Here is an 18998-nt window from a genome sequence, read left to right as displayed (position 1 = left end):
TTCAGTGGTCAACCTTACTCCATATGAAGAGTGTTTTCTTCGAGGACATCAGTGTTAGATGTGGCCAAGTTGAGGAGGTGATCAATCCGATCCATGACAGAGTATTTGAGGGCTTCGTACCATTCTTGGCAGAAGGATCGAGGTCGAGACAGATGTGGATATGTAGGAATTAGAGGATAGAATCAAGGTCATCTTTTGCAAGGACGCAAATGTTACAGATGAGCAATATGATCAAATGTTTGCCACTATGCTCCTGATTGAAAGAACAAAGGAACTTGAATCCACTTGGGACGCAGCTCTTCTAGATGCATTCGATCAGGTCATCCACTTGGAAGAGAGTATGAAGAATCTTCCCGAGATTCCAATTGCAGAAATCGAAGGAATCGTGACAAGATTCATTGCATATGCCAAAAAAGAACATTGGAAAGGGAATAAGGTTCTAGATGAAAGGTTGTTATAGATGACATGGCATCTTATTTGTCATTGATTTATGTCTCCTAGGTTTTTGTGCCAAATTTAATATTTGGCTATGTATTTAATATTGTTCAGTAAAAAGGAGGCCATTTGTAACAAACCCTAATTAGGGTTTAGGTGTCATGATCTTGACCGTTGATCTACTTTCGATCTGGACCTTTCATTGTAACTGGGGATGCTATTTATACCCCCATTTTGCATTTCATTTGGTAATAGTCAATAGTTAGATATCAGAGAGTTTATTGTATTAGAGAGATTAGAGCTAGAAGCAATTTTATTTTGTAGCAAGATTGAGTTTTGAAGAGAGGAATTCAAGCAATTGTTGTATATGATGACTTGGAAATCAATAGAATATTGAAGTTATGGTGTTTTGTTGCAACTTTCATGGTTATCTTCATGGTTGTTTAATTTACTTGAATCATGCTCAATCAAAGTAGTGTGTTAATTTGAAGGACATTGTGTGAGACTTGATCTTTGGTAAGATTCGTAATCCAAACCACTAGCTTCTTGCTGATTGTAGGAATGCCTTGCGTGGTCGACTGGAGAATACTTTGAGTCCCTTAATCTTCAATCATTATTGTATCTTGGATATGTACCTTCGTGGTAGTGTCTTTGATCTTTGATGCATTGAATATCATTTTGTTACCTTAGAAGATCGCATCAATTTCAATTGAGTTGTTATCTTATGGCAAAATTGAAGTTGGTTGAATCTTGCCAAGTTTTGTCTACACGAAGTCATTCTTAGGGTTAGATTAGATTAGACCTCTTTCAAACCCTACTCTTTTGTTATTTTTTGAAAGTTTCTTTAGTTTTAGTAAAATCTTGAACTTTCGGAATGCGTAAGACCCCTTGGAGGAAACAGCAAATCACATCATACCGCTGGAAGCTTGTCCACACGTAGCGACCCTACTAACCAAAACCTTGGAGTCTTCCTAACTGATCCTTTATGCGAATCTTCAGCAGTTAGAGGCTTTTTCTCAAGAGAGGATAAGATGCCTATTGGTATTTTATTCTGTGTATGATGGTGTATAAAATACACGTCAACAGGGAGTCAATCAAGATACTAGCTTGTTTCCATCAAGCGAACCCAATCACTTATCCACGAGTTTGAGACTTCCCCTTGGTTCTCTAGCATCACTTTTGATACATCTTTTGCTTCAATTAGGAGGTCTTAATTCAGTGCCAAATACTCACAAAGACCTTTGCCTCTAATAACTTTAGTAGGCCTAACCTCGATGTCATATTCCAGGATTTTAGTGATCCAATTTGTCCTTTTCTCAATGATTTCTCCTTCCACAACGTACTCTCTCACACGAGTGAGTCACGTATATCATGATCATGTTTCTAGTCACTAAGTGCCTAAATTTATTCAATCCTTTTACAATCACAAAAGCCTACTTCTCAACAAAGTTATATTTGAATTCATACCCATGCAAGGTTCTTCAAAAGAAAGCAATTGGGTGTTTGTCACTTTTTGCATCAACCTTGTATGTTAGCACAATGGCAATGCTATGCTAACTTCCATATAAATACATGATGAAGTCCTTTGTGAGAAGTCAGGGTTAACTAACATCAGGGTTGAAGAAATTGCCACTTTAATCTTCTCAAATGCCTCCTTGCCCTCAAAAGTCCACTTGAAATTCAAATCCTTCTTGAGCATCAATGTAATCAGCCAGAGCATGCCTACAAAATCTGATATGAATCTGCTTCCAAAATTAATCTTTACTAAGAAAATTTGAATTGCTTTCTTATAGACTAGCAACAGCAAATTGTTTATTTCTTTGACCATGTCATGGTCTATAGAGATTCCCTCCTTTGCACACTACATGCCCTAGCAATTTACCTTGAAGCACTCCAAATATACACTTCTTGGGATTTAGAGACAACCCAAATTCTTGGCACCTTTGGAAGACCACCTCTAAATGGTCAAAATGCTCTTCATTTGTCTTAGAGAAAATAGTAAGGTCATCCAAATAAATGAGAATGATTTCATTAATTAAGCCCGTGATTACCATTGCGCGCTTCAATGTAGCCCCCGAATTCAAGACAGCAAAAGGCATCTTGGGGTATGTGAACGTCCCCCACTTGGTTGTAAAAATAGTTTCGTGTTGATCCTCTTGTTTGAGTCAAACTTGGTTGTAACCAAAGAACCCATCGAGCAGAGAGAACCTTTCTACTCCTACTATTTGAAGACTTTGTTCCATTGAAGGGAGGGTATAATGATCCTTCAAATATGCCCTATAGTCTCTAAAGTCAAAACACAATCTAATCTCTCCATTTTTCTTCTTGCCTAGTAAGGATACACACCCTTGTTGAATGCTTGATTGGATATATGATCTTGAATGAATCAATTTCTTCAGGTTCTTGGTCCATGAGAGATTGAATCTTTGAATTCACCGATCTCTGCCTTTGTCGAACTGATTTTGATTCCTCAATCGGATAAATGGTATGTTGAACGATATCTTGATTATATCCCTTTAAATCCTCGAGATTCCACTCCATCACCTTGTCATATTTATTCCAAAGAGATATTAATCAGTCCTTTTCACCTTGAGTAACATTGTTTCCCACTTTGAGCTTCCTACCATTACCAACCTTTGATTCGGAGTAGTCACTTTATTGGTCATAAACTTCCTTTTATCTAGTTTTCATCATTTGAATCAAAAAGGTTTTCCAGAGTAATGATTCCTTTAGGGAGCTTGTTTGCCTTTAGCTGTATTATCTGATCACCATAAGCCTCCTCTATTTTAGGTTGATTCAAGTTTGCAAATTCTCTTGAATGTTGCAAAAACAAGGCAATGTGAGATCACTCTTGAACACTTGCCAAATTTGATCATTATCTTGGATGGAAGGCCTAATAATCAATTTGCCCACACTTTTGTTGGTCAATAGATCGGTGGTTGGGTCAAATTGAGAACCAATTACCACCATCCTATCTACCTCAGTATTTTGAGGCCTTGGGACCACCTGAATGTTGAAAGCATCAAACCCCTCAATCAAATCCCATACATGATGACAATAGGACCTCATTCTAACATTTTTTGCTGCTGCTATTCCCCTAATCTGTTTGATGACTAATTCAGAGTCCACGAACTCTTTCAGCTACTTGACGCCAATATTTTCAGCAAGGCCATGCACCAATGCTTCATAATCAACTTCATTATTAGTACAGCTAAAATAGAACCAAAAGGCTCTAAATATCTTTTACCCTACAAGAGATGTGAGGCATATATCAGCTCCAAAACTAGTCTTACATCTAGCAACATCAAAATGATGGGTCAAGAAAAATGAATCATCCCCTGGGATTTTGGTTGCTTCTTTAGCTTGTTTTGTTATCTCTAGGATCATGGGGTCCTCTTCATATATCACATATGTAGCCAAGCCATTGCAATGATAATCCCCATAAGGATCATTTTCCATGTATTCACATAGGAAAGCCTCTTCCTCTTCAATTCAATTGCCCGCTACTATTTCATCTTTGATCATCTCGGCATTGAGCATTTCCTCCCTTGTGAAAGTGACATGAGTCACTTCGAAAATCATCATTGCTTCATCTATTATATGTTCTTTATGCAGAGCATCTGACAATAACTTCATCTTGAACCCATACTTTGTCCTCAAGATCAAATGAGACCAATCAAAGAACAAATAACCCCAAATTTTGGCAATGAAGTCTCTAGATAGACACAGACCAAAAACAAGCGGAATGTCTATGACCACAACCTCTTGAAGCACAGTGAGGTTGGGACAAGAATACAAAGTCAAAGGGAGTACTTTGATGATTCCTATTGTTTGAACTCTCTTTCCATCTAATTGCATCACCCCCTTTTCCAAAGGTTCATATTTCAAATAAAGAGAATTAGTGGTGCTTGTGTTGAAGTCTATCATGGAGTTGTGCAACAATTTCTTGCCCACTATAAGAATAAAATAAAACGAATTTAGCTTAGTTTTACTAACCTCTACTTTTGAATTCATAAATGCGGTCGTTGTCTACGGTTGGGAAGCTTTCATTGTTTCCTTCGACTTGACCCGATTGGAATCCTCAACTTGAACTGCAAATACTAGCTTCTCATCCTCTTCTAATGCATCTCACAAGGGTCTTTTGCTCTGGGATAACACATCCCACAATGAAACATTGGCAGGGGCTTTTTTCAATTATTTTACCACATTTAGTGACCCTCAAGGGTGAAGCCCAAGACTCTTTGCCTTATTTATTATTGCGCTACTTTGTCTCTAGAACGCTGGGGAAATAGCTTGCCCCACTAGATTCCTCTTAAATATGATCTTTGGTTGAGAAATGACCTTCAGATTTTCAACAACTTTCTCTATGACTAGATGAAATATTAGACTACACCTGCAGGATCTTTAAGGTTGAAGCATCATTTACAAACACCGTTCTCTCTTCCTTGATCCAAATAAAAGCGCATGTTCAAGTGTGATTTACCCCTCTTGCTCCAAGGACATTCCTTGCATTTGAGCTACCAAGACTGCATTGTCTATCCCAGGTGACCAGTACCTATATTGGGGAAGCATTGTTTCTATTGACATCCAATGCCTTCGCTGCCCTACTATTTTCATTTGCACATTACCCCTAGGGCAATCCCGAGGCATGTGAATGTCATTGCGAGGAAACACCACGCACTAGATTCCTACACCATGTTATTTTGACCAAGTACTCTAAATGAGGGCTAGGCACAACCACTTGCAAAGGTGTAGGTGTTGACAATTGACACTCATTGGATTCATATGTTGTCATCGATGGCAACAAGATTCCATAGAAGTCATATACCGGCATTAGAAGGCATTCACCGGTAGTCACTGGCATTGAGTATCCAGGGTTACAATCGACACCAGCACCGGCACCGGCACTTCAGTGAAGCCGACATCAAGGAAGTTTTATTTGTAAAATCATTTTGTAATTATTATATAAGGCCGACATTGTATATCTTTTGTATTGTAAGCCGACATAAGGCATATTGTTTGTAAAGGGTATATAGGTCAGTTTGTTAGGTCATTATGACATGATAGATTATGGATTATGACAGATTATGTGGATGGAATAGGAGAATATAGAACTGTGTAATATGAAGGATATGTATGTAGATCATTTGTATGTGAATGTTATATCATGCAATGATCAGTAGATGATTTGTAAAGCATTCTTGGAGGAAAGGAGATACCGGTAGAAGTGTTCAGGGTTTATGAACCGGTACAGAGCAGAGCTATAACTGGAACTCTTTTTGGCATTACAGATGCATTTTGTGAGTTCATTATTACAGTTTTACTTCAGCAGAAGCTTGTAGTCAGTGAGACTCTTTTGTGATAAGCAGTGCGCTCTAGGCAATGTGCCTTCCTGCATGTGCAGACCCCCTCTCTATGTAATATCTTTCATATGGCCAGTGAATTGATATTCTGGGTCACAAATCCCACCATGGTTTTTCCTCTTTGAGGTTTTCCACGTATAAATTATGTGTGTTATGTTGTTCATTCATGTGGATGGTTTATTTGCTTCAAGTTATATGTTTCTTCATTTACCGGTTTATATGTGTATGTTATAAAAGCATAAAATCTTATCTTACCAGCAGAACACTGATTCACCACCCCCCCCCTCTCAGTGTTCTTGGATCCCACCAATTGGTATCAGAGCCTGGTACCTCCGAAGAAGTTTAACAGCTTGAGGAAGATCCTGAAACCGGAATCATTAAACATGGCTATGGAAAAGCAACTTGAGATGGCTCTCGAGGATTATGATGCTGAAAGGATGAAGAACTTAAAACTGCAAGATGAATTGAACTCTGCAAATGAATTCATTCTTGTCCTGCAGGAAAGGTTATCATCAACTCAAGCTAGGAGAAAAGAACTTTTGCAAAAACAGGATGATGAAAATACACTCAAGGAACATTGTCAGAAACTTAGTCAAGCAAACATGCTCATGCAAAATGAAATGCAAGACCTGACTATGAGGATGTCTAAAGATATTGAGGATAGAAAGAAGAAGGAAGAAAATATTGCTATATCTCTGAAGACTGTGACAGATTGGCTCATGAGAATGATATGTTGAAAACTAGTTTGGTGCAATCCAGGAATAATGAACAAGAACTTGAAAGACAAATAAAAACTCTGAGAGATGATCTGACTACTGCAAGTAAGTACAAAGAAAAGTTTAGGATCAGTGCTACACAATTGGATGACTTATTGAAAAGACAAAGGCAGAGTGATGATTCCAGAGGACTTGGATTTGTACAAGGTGAAAGCTCCGATACTGCAAATAAAGATCAGACAACTGGTATGCAGAACTCATCAGAACAGAGGAAACCGATAAGGCAATCTAATGCTTATAAATTCAATGGTAGATGCTTTGTTTGTAATAAATTTGGGCCTATGGCTAAACAATGTAGAAATAGAGCAAATCAAAACCATAATTATGTTCTCGGTCAATGCACAAATTGCAAGAAATGTGGTCATAAGTCAAAAGACTGCAGAATGAATGTTAAATGTCATGCATGTGGAAAGTTTGGACATTTGGCTAATCAATGTAGGTCAACGAATGACACCGGATATGTTAAAGCAATTCAAAAGAACAATGTTACATGTTATGCATGCAACAAAATAGGTCATATTGCTAAGTACTGCAGAAGCAAGACTCAACCGATTAGCAATGACAAAGCAAATGAGAAAGGAAAGCAAAAGGTAGATGATATACAACAAGATCACACCAAGAGATGGGTTAGAAAATCTGAAGAACCAAGTGGAGATGCAACTACACCGGTAACTCCACCGGTTGAAAAGAGCATTCCTCCACCGGCAGGAAATTCAACCGATAACTGAGGCATAAGCCTTAGGGGTTGGCAAATTCATTGCAAATCTTGCATATTCCCCGAAGATCTAAAAGAGATCTGGAAGAGATCTGGAGAGTTGTGTTAATCATTGATGAAGGTTTACCCGACATAGAACTGTGAAACCGGCATCTGGTAGGGTACATCGCTAAGCATTTATGACAGTGAAGGATTAGGGTTTACTCGTTGATAAAAGGGGAAAGTGGATTCATTTTCATTCACCCAGCATTCAAGCAACCAAAGCGAAGCAAAGGCGAATCTCAGGCGATTAAGAGCGAGCAAAGGCATTCTAAAAGGATTTCCAGCAATTATCTGAGAAGCAATCAAATCTTCCAACTGGCGATCATTTTCAAGTATTTCTTCGAAATGGCATCCGGATCATCTTCTCCTACTTTCATTGCAAATCTCACCATTGTTGAAGTCAAGGATAGACTGAGACCCGTTTTCAAGGAAGTTCCCCTGATAGCCAAGAAGGAAGACTCTGCAGGAGCATTCTCTAGGGTTCCCGATGGCGTGATGTATGTAGAAGATGTAAGGGCATATATTCACTACACCTTGGAGGATCTAGGCACAGAGGAGATCAAAGGCATGTATCAATCTGTGATATTGGGCAGCTCCGGAACAATCAAACCGGAATATAAAGTCATCAAGGATCTAGGGTTAACCGGTATCCTATACATACCGGAATTCAAAGATGAGGTGATCAGATATGTTCTGAGCAGGGTTCACAACGAATTCATCTGGCTGGATCGGCCCTACATGATCACAAAGGAGGCTATTTAGGCAGTCATCGGCTTACCCAGAGTCGAACAAGAACCTGGAAAGAAGATCTCCAACACCGAGGTTGAGAAGCTCACCAGCAAAACCCAAGATGGAAGATCAATGAGGATCAGCACCATCAAGGACACAGATGTGAAGTTTGCAAGCATGATAATCGGTTACAAGGTAACTCAATCTAGTCGATTGAACTCTGTTGCCAGTTCTTGCATCCATGTTGCACACCAAATGCTAAGGAATGATGGAAAATATGACTTGTGTGAATGGCTGAGAAGTGAACTTATGTTGAATCTTGGCAAAATTAAGGGTGTTAAGAAAGGAACTTTTAGGTTTGGGAATCTCATTGTTTGTTTAATGCTATACTTCATAAATGAGCTACCTGGTCTAGGGAAGAAGCGTTGGGCTCATGACATACCGATAGGTATGCAAATCAAGGAAGCAATCACTGGTCTTGGTACCGGCAGGGATGAAAAGCTTTAGGGCTACTTCAAAACTTTTCAAGAAAACATGAGACAGAGGGAAAGGATTTCAAAGCATATTGTGGATAATACTCCACCGGCAGTAATTGATACTGCACCAAGTGGCGAAGCCACTAGTGCAAAGGAGGATAAGGTAAAGGAGACTATACCGCCAGTTGATGTTGATTCCCCAGCAAAGATTCTGGCAATTGACACTTCTCAAGTTGAGAAGAAATCAATAACTGAGATGAGTCCCACTGAATTAATGATGAGTCCCACTGAATTAATGATGGTAGCTGCTCAAAAGCTATTAAAGGAGGGATCTGCAGATAAAGGAATAATAGAACAGTCAATTACAGTTTTGCACAAACTAATTCCTAATTGTATGATTGAGAATGAAGCAAGGCCTTCCGGCAAGCTTAAGACACTAACTGAGCATATATCTAACAATTTTCAATCATTGCAGCAGATTTCAGACCGGTAGGCATTTGAGAGATTTACTTTGGCTAAGAGAGTTGCTTTTGACCAAATTATTGAAACAAAGAAGAGGAAGATTGAAGAAAAACTTATTCTTATTGAAAATTGTTTGAAACAATGTACTAATATCTACAGAGTCTGTTGTAACATAGAAATTCTTACAACAAATGTAGATAGCAGATTAAAGGAGTTACATGATAAGGTTGCTAACATTGTTAATTCTTTTGATGGATTGACCTCACTTACAACATCCATTGATGGGCAAATTTTGTCTTTGGAGAATCAAAGTTTTGCTTTTGAAAAGGAAAGAGAAAAGATCATTCGGAGAGCAAGGAGTCTCAGAGGATTGGTGAGTCCAAGATTGGATTCACTTGGTGTACATAAGAGAGAATGTATGGATATGCTTGCTAAGCACACACCGGCAGAAGTCTCAGACAAGGAAACACTTGCACACTTACTGAGTGGACTAGTATCCATATCTGAAACTTTCAAAACCAGCTGGGATACATACTTACAGTTGCTAGACAAAGCTTACCCAGAAATTTTGAAATTGGTCAAGCTCCAGTAAACTAATCTATTCTTTCACCGGTCTTTGGCATTGATGCCAAAGGGGGAGTGTATATATGTGAAAAATATCAGACAGAAAAATATGCGAAGGATATCAAAAGGAGTGTATTGCTCAGGGGGAGCATGTGTCATATTTCAGTTGAACCGGCAGGTAATCCATTTTTCACATGAGTGTTGCCATCAATGCCAAAGGGGAAGATTGTTGGCAATTGACACTCATTGGATTCATGTGTTGTCATTGATGGCAACAAGATTCCATAAAAGTCATATATCGGCATTAGAAGGCATTCACCGGCAGTCACCGGCATTGAGTATCCAGGGTTACAAACGGCATCGGCACCGGCATCCAGCACTTCAGTGAAGCTGACATCAAGGAAGTTTTATTTGTAAAATCATTTTGTAATTATTGTATAAGGCCGACATTGTATATCTTTTGTATTGTAAGCCGACATAAGGCATATTGTTTGTAAAGGGTATATAGGTCAGTTTGTTAGGTCATTATGACATGATAGATTATGGATTATGACAAATTATGTGGATGGAATAGGAGAATATAGAACTGTGTAATGCGAAGGATATGTATGTAGATCATTTGTATGCGAATGTTAAATCATGCAATGATCAGTAGATGATTTGTAAAGCATTCTTGGAGGAAAGGAGATACGGGTAGAAGTGTTCAGGGTTTATGAACCGGTACAGATTAGAGCTATAACCGGAACTCTTTTTGGCATTACAGATGCATTTTGTGAGTTCATTATTATTGTTTTACTTCAGCAGAAGCTTGTAGTCAGTGAGACTCTTTTATGATGAGCAGTGCGCTCTAGGCAGTGTGCCTTACTGCATGTGCAGGCCCCCTCTCTATGTAATATCTTTCATATGGCCAATGAATTGATATTGTGGGTCACAAATCCCACCGTGGTTTTTCCTCTTTGAGGTTTTCCACGTATAAATTCTATGTGTTATGGTGTTCATTCATGTGGATGGTTTATTTGCTTCAAGTTATGTGTTTCTTCATTTACCGGTTTATATGTGTATGTTATAAAAGCATAAAATCTTATCTTACCAATAGAACACTGATTCACCCCCCCCTCTCAGTGTTCTTGGATCCCAACACAGTAGGAACCACAACAATCGGGTTGGATGGTTGAGCATGATTCGGCCTTAGAGGCACCTAATAGTGATTGGGCTAATAATTAGGCATCCTCAAAAATCTTGATGGGGGGTCTCGGAGCTATTGCTTGTTGCCTTTTGAGGTTGATAATTTCGTTTGAAAACATCTACATGATACTTTTCATGTCATCCATCTCCGAGGCTAGAGATGATGAAGATGAAGTTGTTGCTTGAGTAGCAAGGTAGACATACATGGGGGCACTAACTTGTGAAGTGCTAGGGGGCTTCCTCCTAGGGCAGAATAGATAATTTAGGGAAAACAAGAATAGGAGGTCTTAGAGGATGCTTTCCAATGTCTCAAATTATTCTCTGCCCTTATGGCCAAATCATATGCGTCAGGAAACATGTGCCCGCCAAGCGACTATATCATAACAACTATGTTTGAATTAGAGGCTTTCAAATAGAAAACAATCGCCATACCTGCTGGGGGGTTGAGCTATTGTCGAAATCCTCTGCCAGGCCTTGTGGAATCTTGTGTTGAAATTTGTGATGGCTTCTTGCAAAGCTCTCTTGATCGTAATCAGTGGTTGCAAGGGTGAGGATCAATCTCCTTTCTCATGGAATCGATTGAAGAAGACATCACCTAATGGATCCCATGTGGCAATAGAAATCAGTCGTATGGACCGATACCAATCAAGAGATTTGCCTTTAAGGGATGTTGCAAGCAAGCATAGGGTGACATTTTGTTCAGTTAAATGATGAACGGTACAAACATTTGCTACATCTTGTAAATGTTTAGCCAAAGTTTTAAAATCCTCCCTAGTAAATTTAGGGAGTACCTACAATGGATTGGTTGGGCTCAGATCCCACATATATAGAGCCACTGTTGGAATAAGTGGGCTGCCACTAGTCCATGTTACAAAATTTCTAGGTGGGTCTGGCGCGGCCATGTGAGCTTGCACTCTGCTAGGTTCAGGTGCTCTCTATTGGGTAACAATTAGCAAAGATGGTAACAAAAGATTCAGATTATTTGTTGAGCATGATCTCAAAACAAGCCCTTGGTTCATACAATCCAATTCCCAACCAAGGAGAAAATTAGGTCCCACCAAGCATGCCAAAATTTATTGATATTCAAATTTACATTCAAAGACAATGGGAAATTTCATGAACCTAGGATTGCAGGTCACATAATAACCTTCAAGGTTTATAGAAGTCGGCTCTTCTTTTATTTTTGAGATTTTAAAAAAAGGAAAAATAAACAATTGCTAAACTCTAAGGCAATGCGCCAAGATTTAAAATGTTATTCCCTCTTTTATGAAAGCATAGCATAATCAAAAGCAACAATAACGTAATCAGAAACTTCCAAAAGAGCAAATCGTATGATTTAAAAGTCTTGATTCATATATTAGTGTCAAGAACTACACAAGCTGAATCTATAACAGACAAAAACAAATGATTCCAGAAATCATGAACATAGAATGCCACGGACTCTTCATTGATAAAGGAGAACAAAATATATAAGGCCATATGTTTAGATCCTTTCGCGAGAAGCACCCACTAAGGCTGGCTAGAATCAAAAATTACCCACCATTTAGGAAAATGTTAACCCCTTTTATATCCATTACTAGCATATTTATGAGAAAGACAATCGACCATCATGGCAGTGATCTTGGACTAAATGAAAAGCTAACTAGAGGTATTTACTATATTAGCATGGGAATCACAAACATGTAGCATCAATCGCCGTTGTGACTCGCAATTATTCCCCTTTGATGTTGGCATGAAATAGACTATAGACAAAATAAACTTTTGACCAATGGTGCAACTTCTTTATGTTGTCAAAAATCCCTCCGCTTCGGAGCGTGTTGCTAACACATGGCTCTTTGTTATCTCTTTCATCCTAACCCCACTTACTAACTACCTTTTATGCCCTCAACCAATGGTGCAACTTCTAGATGTACCCGCACTTGTGGACATTCAAAACTTTGCGCTTGAATGACATGTGGCCCCATATAATGCAACACTTTTAGAAAAGTAACCACGCCTCTTTTACTTTTGTGGTGCTCACGCCATGATGCCATGTGTTTTTAAGAGCCAAGAGCAATGCAAAGAAGATTGCCAACAATTCTCCATACAAAGAAAACCTGTCAAAGTGACACACATCCATCCTATTCCAAAAAGAAAGCAAGCAAATAGCCAAGTAAAATATGTGTTTCTCATTGAAGTTGAAATGGATATATTGTTTCTATTGATGCCTCAAGTGCATCAAATCAAAATGTAGAGCTCCTCTCTACAAGTATATTATGCCACAACTTATTATGAACAATTTTATGTGACAAACACTATTGGTTATAGGCAGGTTAGTTGTATCTTTGACCTCGAGGGATATGAGTGGGTTAACTAAACACGTGAATGAACAAGTTATCTAATGATATGATGCCAACTCATTGATTGATAGCTTCAACTAGGAGACGTCTATGAAAAAATCTCATTAAACTAGAAGGGAAAATGATTATATACAAGCCCCTCTACTTTATCATGTCATACTCAACCATAAGAGATTTGTATCTAGCTGCATAGATAGCAATGAGAAATATGGAGAAGGTGAAGCAAAACATATAATTTTTAACCCCAATGCATAATAGCTTGACCTACACTTGCAATATAAAATATAATGGGCAAGAAAATTAAATCATTATCATCCTCCCAAAAAGGGTAGAAGGAAATCTTCTAGGGTGAAGGGTGTTACCAACTAAGATATCATATCTAAAGTTGATGTCAATCATAGTATTCATGCTACCACGTGAATCAAAAGGCATCATCAAGCCATAGCAAAGCTAGAAGCCCCATTCAACAATAATGAAGTATATTGTATTCCATATTGCTAGATAGATTCAATTGGATATAGTATATAGTGACTAAGGCTCAATTCTTCATCCCTAATTAAATTGTTTGGGTCATTTCCAATATCTTGGATCTTCCTAAACCTACGCTTTAAGCGATAACTTCCTTCACGATGATCCTAGCCTTTTTAATGCATGCCATGTTGGAAGAGCTTTGAATGTTCCACTAAAGCTGATTTCTCCACCTTTTAAAATGATTGTCAACGCTTTTTTTTTAAATCCTCATTTGGTTTGACCTCCCCATCTTCACTATGCAATGTTACCCACACAAAAAAAGGAATGTTGTAGATCCCGATGTTTGCCTTTGGCTCTAAACCATTCTTTGTGGATTCATGCATGTTTCAAAGTTTTCTAGAAGGAAAACAATATCAATATCCTAGTGCCCTAAATTCTTGCTAGAGGCCAACGTTTCATTTCTTTAGATTGCCATTGGGCAAAAGCATCCCTCTTTGCTTGTTGGAAAGCTAGGGCACTCTCTCATCAAGAAACCAAAATTTTTGAAAATCTTCATTAAATGTTGCTTATCTTGCTTCAAGTGATCCTCATCATATAATATAGACAGCCTAGCTTTCAAGATACTAGAAATGCCATCCTTTTACATCTCATGATAGTGCAATGAGGCATAAGATTGCATTTTTTAACTAATTGAATAATTTTTTCATCGTTTCCTAGGAGATCATAACAAATGAGAATGCTAGCTAGATTGTATTCTATCCTTTAACATAGGTTACCCTTGGTAAAGGATGTTCTTGATGATGGAGTGACCTCATCACCTTGCATCTAAGAGGTTTGCAGAATGGAATATAATTGAAGATGTCAAATATGAATGATAAGTACACATGCATAAATGGTGGATATACATACAAAGAGAGCAATGTGCACAATGTTATGCCATTGATCCTTGAATGCCTGTATAGGTTTGCAAGTCCCTACAATGTAGAGGAGTCCATATGAAAAGACTAGACTTTTAGTCAATACCAAAAAAACTAACATAAAAAAAAGTTTTGGTAAAGGTGAGTCTTATGGTCCCATCCTAACCAATAAACCTATGAAAACCAGTATTTGAGCACTTCCATTATTAGAAGACTTAATGAGTGTCATTCTTAGTTATAGTGACACCTATCAAAAATAAATGTACTTGCATGAATGCTACAAATTCTTTACAGGTGAACATACATATTTGTACAAGGTTACGATCACTGCAGATATCAAACAAGGTGATCTAGTTTCTAGCACACTTAAGCTTCTTGCACCTTTTCTTTTCTTTTGTAGCTTTAATTGTGCCTTCTATAAGATAAATCATCCCCCTCTCTAAATAATATTGAGAAAAGAATACCTAACTACACTATTCACGCCCCCCAGTTTTATCTTTGCAATGAAGAATTATAGGCTTGCCTCTTCAGCGCATTGAGGACAATTCTGCAAGTTCAATACATGAGTAGGGAATTATCAACCTCTTCCTAGACCAAAAAGGTTTAAGGGACCTTAAAAACGGCTTGGCTACCTTGTCTATTATGAGGACCGAACTAAAAGATTCTTAGTATTCTACTTGATGACTTGTTAGAAGTTACTTTTCTTGCATTGAGAGTGCATATTATTGCAGTCTATGATAACTTCCACAATTTGCCTCAACTAATTTCTGATGCATCGCTGGCAAATTTGTTGTTCTAGCTCTGCATCTCCAAGACTTGTGGTGATACAATTTGTCTGAGCAAGTTCTTAGGTTGCTGCTCGATTTATTTTTCCGACTGAGTCAGCTGATCCAACCAAACAAGAGAATTAGGTCTGTACCTGCGCAATCTAGTAACTCGCTTTTTACTGAAATTCTGTTCACACTTACCGCTGAACAGGTCATGAGGAGTGCCAAGGGAATGCCTAAAACTTTGCATACTTGAACCAGTCACAATTTCTGGCATCATACAAAAAGATCGACAAACTTAACCAGCGCAGGCAAAGGTAAAGGTCATTTTCTAGATCACGGCCTGGTGACCGCATATGAAACTTTTTCTTTACCTTATATGAAGATTTAAAATTTGTACTCCTTGAGTTTCAACTTCTGATGTGAGAACCTCGAGTCAAGCCAGAATAATCCATTTACAGAGCTTCCAAGATCTCGAGGTAAATATTCCATTTGAGTGGACATCAGAAGCAAACAACAACATAATTTTTGTTTTGAAGATACCCGCGTAATTAACAATGTATAGGTCGTTTACCAAACCTAAATTACATTATGAGCAGTTTAGATCAATCTTACCTACATGTGTGTTCAAGACTGAAAACATTGATGCAAACTAAATCCACAAACATCTTGTTCACTAAATATGTGTCCGTTAGCTCAAGAAAGAAGATCTAAATTTTGAAAATGAGGTGGAGAAATGTTTACCTCCAACCAAGCAAGCATAGCCAAGAGTAAGTTTTTGAGACATAGACAAAGCCATCTGTCTACGTTCTTCTTTTCCTCCTCCTTCTCCTTCTCCTCCCTCTCCTCCTCCTCCTCCTCCTCCTCCTCCTCCTCCTCCGCCTCCTCCGCCGCCAAATTTATCTCCTCCTCCTCCCTCACCGTCACCTCCAGTGAAATCTAATTTCGCCCCCGCATCCTCTGTATCTGCTACCTCTACCTGTCCCTCGCTTACTGCTATTGGAGTTGAGAACGCGATAACTTGTCGATCATTAGATGAAAAGAGGTATCGATTACAGAGAGTCCAGTTGCTCTGAGCCCTTGAAGATCTCGTCAAGCCCGGATTATTTACTAATGCCAAACCACATGACGAGCAAGTGAGAGCAAATTGAGAGAATCTGGTGGCATTTTGCACCCGTTTGGAAAAAGAATGGGTCTCAGAAAAAGCAGGCTGCGGGGAATCGATATAGGAAGAGTGAGAGAGTGTAGAAGCAAATGAGAGCGCCGCCATGGTCAAAGAAAAAACTTGCAGTATCGCATATATGCCCGGTTGTGTAAGTAAAGGGCTTTAGCTGGGCTTATATAATTGTTATTTACCTCAACTTGTCGGGCTACCCTTTTGCATGGCAAGTTTCGGAAAAGCGCAGCATCTGCTTATGCCCACATGTACGGTGCATTCTGGTTTTTAAGCACTCGTTATTAAGAAGATTTTTATTTTGGGGATAAATTATTTTGATTGAATGAATGGATGTATCGAACGAATTTATGGGAGTTGGTAATACTCTCTATGTATTTTGGATTTTCTTAAGCAACATTGTGCCTACCTAATCTCTTTTTCTTTATGTATTTGGATCTTTTATTATTTGATAAATAGATTATTTTTAAATTTTAACTATTTGGTAACATTCTCTAATTTCTTTTTCTTTATGTATTTTAGATTTTCTTAAGTAACATTGTGTCTACCTAATCTCTTTTTCTTTATGTATTTGGATCTTTTATTATTTGATAAATAGATTTTTTTAAGATTTTAACTATTAATCGGAATAGACAATGATTTGTACACTTCATATCACAACGTGCTACTATCATAGAATGATGAGTGATATTTAATCAATTTATAAATTAATCTAGATATATAAGCTATGATTATAATAAAAACATGTACATCGATATTTAATTATTGATGATCTCAACTATTACACCCTCCCCCATACATGTGCCTCTAGAGACAAAGAAGGTGGTAGAAAAATTTGGGACTTGCACTCACAAAGACAATGCAAGTTGAGTGTAAAGATGTATGGCCTCGATAAGGGAGAAGTACGGATGGGGAGTGTAATGGGTGAAAATTAGGGTTTCACCATGAAATGTAATAAAACCACTAATTTTGCTTAATTTACCATTACATTAGGGGAGGATGGGAATTTGATAGATCTGACCTTGAGAGATCAAGATTCTGATTAAATTCCAGGCCTCTTAAATGGGGCTCTTCCTTCCCTAAGATTGAATTGAATTTCTGAATTAGTAAAGATCAGGGTAAAATAGTGAATTATTCAAGCAATTTGATAGAAACAATAAGCTACAACTGCCATATAGAGCCATAAACCTAGATTTGAGCAGAAGAGGATGGTTCGGATCTATTCTCAAAAGTTCGACCTAATTTTTTGAGATCGTGGTGGTGGTCGCCTTGGTCCTCTGAATTTTCTACCGTCAAAAGGTGAACCTGTCTGACTCTGCAAATCTTGTCGATCCTTTGAAAAACAACTTTGTACCTATACCTACACACAAGGAAAAGGGGGAAATTGTTGGGATAAGGGTTTGCCTTAGGTCAAACCCATGTTTTGGAATTAACCATGAAATTGAATTGAAAATGTAAATGAAGAAATACTTTCCTTTTGAGGGAAAGGTTGAAAATGAATGAAATGCTAATGGTATACCTTTAATGAAGTTTTGTTTGTCTTCGCAAGGAATTAGGGTTTCATGTAGATAGTCTTCATAAAACATAGAACATGAATGTTATCTCCAATGTTTTAATCTTGACTTCACTTTTGCTCCTATGCTTGATAGAAGATTGATTGCTTGCTAACTTGAATATGGGATCTCATTTTTTCTCTCTTGAGTTGATGATGAATTCGAATTATGAGTGTTAGGTTTAAAATGAGAAGGGTAGACCTCCTCTTATACTTGTTGGTCGAAAAACAAATTGAATTTCTAACACATGTCGACATGAGATCTAGGTGCCCGCCCAAATTAGGTGATTGTTATGATGCCCCAAAATGGGCCATTTTGAGAGGACCATGGCGTTGGGTGCCATGGTCCTAGAAATTAAGGCTCCAAGATCTTGGAGAGATAGAAAAGATAGTGAAGAGTTGTGTTTGATACTTGGTGTGAGAAGAATCAGTGCTTTAATCAGACCTTAGAGGATGAACGCCAAAGTGAGGCCTAAGAGAGGATAAAAAATTTAGTTGAGTACAATTTAGGATGTTGTAGGGAGAATAAGGGATCCTTGGTGAACCAATCACAAGCTTGATGTAGATCCACCTGTTGGCACTCCAATTTGTTGTGTCTCATTTTTCTTCATTACACCTCTATGTTGAGTGGTTGACACCTAATATGAGAATCTCTCGTTGGGTCCCATGTGTTGAAATGTTATATAAGAGTACATTTTTTCAATATATGTGCATAGTATTCCTTAGTGAGTTGTGTTAAAGGGGTTCTTTATGGTCATTGCTTCATAGTTTGGTTTCAACTAGGTATTTTCAAGATTATCACTAAGTTCTTGGTTCCTCCAAGTTCTCTTTCTTCCTTTCTCTTCACCCTTAATTGATGTTCTTCAATTCCCTTGCAAAAATTTGGAGTCTACCAAGAACTTGGAACCTTTGGTTCTAAGTCAAAAGTTCCCCCACACCTTGCATTCCACTCCCTAACTCCTCTCACATCTATTCCCTATAGCACCTTAGGTCCCAACAGGGATGTAGAACTTCATGCCCCCAGTCTATTT

General features: G+C 38.2%; 1 protein-coding gene across 3 annotated transcripts in view; it reads right to left on the bottom strand.

The window, feature by feature from the left end:
* LOC131873637 (uncharacterized) overlaps window positions 1–16702 on the bottom strand; it is an 81114-nt gene extending 64412 nt beyond the window's left edge. The window contains exon 1 of one of the 3 annotated variants that reach the window (XM_059216641.1): window positions 15986–16702. In XM_059216641.1, the coding sequence (XP_059072624.1) occupies window positions 15986–16511 (526 nt within the window). In that variant the 5' untranslated portion in view covers window positions 16512–16702. The remainder of the gene's footprint in view (window positions 1–15985) is intronic. The other 2 variants (XM_059216642.1, XM_059216643.1) reach the window with 2 other exon arrangements.
* Window positions 16703–18998: the final 2296 nt, after the last annotated feature.

Source organism: Cryptomeria japonica, chromosome 2, assembly GCF_030272615.1.
Source record: "Cryptomeria japonica chromosome 2, Sugi_1.0, whole genome shotgun sequence".
Taxonomy (NCBI): Eukaryota; Viridiplantae; Streptophyta; class Pinopsida; order Cupressales; family Cupressaceae; genus Cryptomeria; species Cryptomeria japonica.
This window is presented reverse-complemented; position numbering and strand designations above follow the sequence as displayed.